We start from the raw sequence: 1949 nt of genomic DNA, 5'->3' as shown, positions 1-1949 counted from the left end.
TTTCCTTTATTACTTGTAATAAGTCAAACTTTGACAGTCATAACTTATTATGCAAATAAAGTACTTGTCCATTTATCTTCTTTATGAATGGTAAACAAACCCTTTATTTTTATTTGATTTGACTGAACTTGAGATTTTTATTTTATTTTTATTACTTGTAATAAGTCAAACTTTGAGAGTCATGACTTATTATGCAAATAAAGTATTGTCCATTTATCTTCTTTATGAATGGTAAACAAACCCTTTATTTTTATTTGATTTGACTGAACTTGAGTTTGTTATTCCCAAGCTGCCTACGTATCATTCTAATGAAGGAATCAAGTCATCACGTAGTTCAAGGGTTTATGGATGAAGTGAAATTTTTTTTTTGATCCTCGGGTTTTCAACTCAACGGATTTTTTTTTTTTTTTTGTGTCATGTGCAGTTTAGGCTCGTGCTGACTAGGAGCGTCTTCTTACTTTCTTCAAGCGTAGTACCTCTTCAGGAACTTTCCATTTATGGGGCCAATTCTCAAGCCATCTTTAGCCACAATTTTGTAGGCTCCATTGGTGTAGATTTCGCTGACAACATAAGGTCCATCCCACTTTGACTTGAACTTAGGACCAGTCTTGTGTGTCATGATGATAGGCCTGCACACAGCAAGCACTAGGTCACCAACTTGAAAGGATCGGGGTCGAACCCCTTTGTTGAAAGCTCGTGACATTCGAGCTTGATAACATTCCAAGTGCTATTGCGCATCAAGTCTCTGTTCATCTAAGGCTTCCAACTCCTGAAGGCGTAACTTGGCGTTCTCTTCATTAGTCAGTCCTTCTTGCAATGCAATCCTCAAAGATGGAATTTGTTTCTTCATGGGTAAGACAGCTTCAACACCATATACAAGGGAGTAAGGTGTAGCTTTCATGGGAGTTCGATATGTCGTTCTGTAGGCCCAAAGCGCCTCACCCATTCTTTCATGCCAATCCTTTTTCGTTTTGCTGACAACTTTCTTCAAAATGTTACACAATGTCTTGTTAAATGCTTCAGCCAACCCATTAGTCGAGGCGTTGTACATAGAAGAAAAGTGCAGCTTGAAGTGATATTTCTCACAGAGTTTCTCCACGGCACTATTGGAAAAGTACTTGGCGTTGTCTGTGATGATGCAGCGCGGAACACCATATCATTGAATGATATTCCCTTTGATGAAGTCTACAATGTTTTCTTTCTTTATTTCCTTAAGCGGCACCGCCTATGCCCACTTTGAAAAAGAATCCGTAGCCGCTAGAATGTATGAGTGACCGGCAGAGGATTTTGGAGTGATGGGCCCTACAGCATCAAGTCCCCACACATCGAATGGGTAGGAAGCAAAAATTGGATGCAATGGCTCTGGTGGTTGATGGATGAAGTTTGCGTGAAACTGGAAAGTTTGACACCTTTGTTCATACTCCATGCAATCTTTAACCATGGTGGGCCAATAGTAACTCATCCTCTTTACTTAAAAATGGAGCTTAGGACCTGACTGGTGAGCTCCACATACTCCTGAATGAGCTTCTTCCATAGCTTTAGCAGCTTCCTCTTTCCCCATATATCTAAGAAGCAATCCATCGAATGATCGTCGATAAAGAGTCTCCTTGTAGTAGAAGAAGCGTGGTATTCTTCGTCTTATGTCCGAGCGTTGCTCTGGGTCATCAGAAAGCTTATTTCACTTGAGGTAATCAATCAATGGGTACCTCCAATCATCAACATCGATCAAGTAAACAAAGACAACATTGGAGTCTTCATGCCAAAGCTCAGAGATTGTCGGTACGACCCACTGTTGGCAGATTGGAAGGTGTATGATTTCATCCTCTGATAATGCCAAAGTTGCTGCTAAGTTGGCCAAAGCGTCTGCCGTTTGATTTTCTTTTCTTGGCATATGCGTTAGTGTGACAACATCAAAACCCTTTAAGAGTTGTGTGGCGAGCTGAAAATAA

At 40.3% G+C, this 1949-nt stretch overlaps 1 protein-coding gene across 1 annotated transcript; it reads right to left on the bottom strand.

Moving 5' to 3' along the window:
• Window positions 1-727: 727 nt before the first annotated feature.
• On the bottom strand, window positions 728-1561 carry LOC121052785. The gene is made up of 2 exons (XM_040518651.1): window positions 1492-1561; window positions 728-1128 (listed from the first exon to the last, which is right to left on the bottom strand). Exons 1-2 carry the CDS (start codon window positions 1559-1561, stop codon window positions 728-730), a joined length of 471 nt encoding a protein of 156 aa, XP_040374585.1.
• Between the last annotated feature and the right edge of the window lie 388 nt (window positions 1562-1949).

This window comes from Rosa chinensis, chromosome 4 (assembly GCF_002994745.2).
Source record: "Rosa chinensis cultivar Old Blush chromosome 4, RchiOBHm-V2, whole genome shotgun sequence".
In the NCBI taxonomy this organism is placed as follows: Eukaryota; Viridiplantae; Streptophyta; class Magnoliopsida; order Rosales; family Rosaceae; genus Rosa; species Rosa chinensis.
Note: the sequence above shows the minus strand (reverse complement) of the source record. Positions and strands in the feature narration are given on the sequence as shown.

Bases quoted from the DNA above. Each gene is read 5' to 3' on its own strand.
- LOC121052785 (XM_040518651.1), bottom strand. From the start codon at position 1,561: ATGGGGAAAGAGGAAGCTGCTAAAGCTATGGAAGAAGCTCATTCAGGA. The intron at 1,129-1,491 runs GTCCTAAGCTCC...GCATCATCACAG, and splicing joins ATGTGGAGCTCACCAGTCAG to ACAACGCCAAGTACTTTTCC.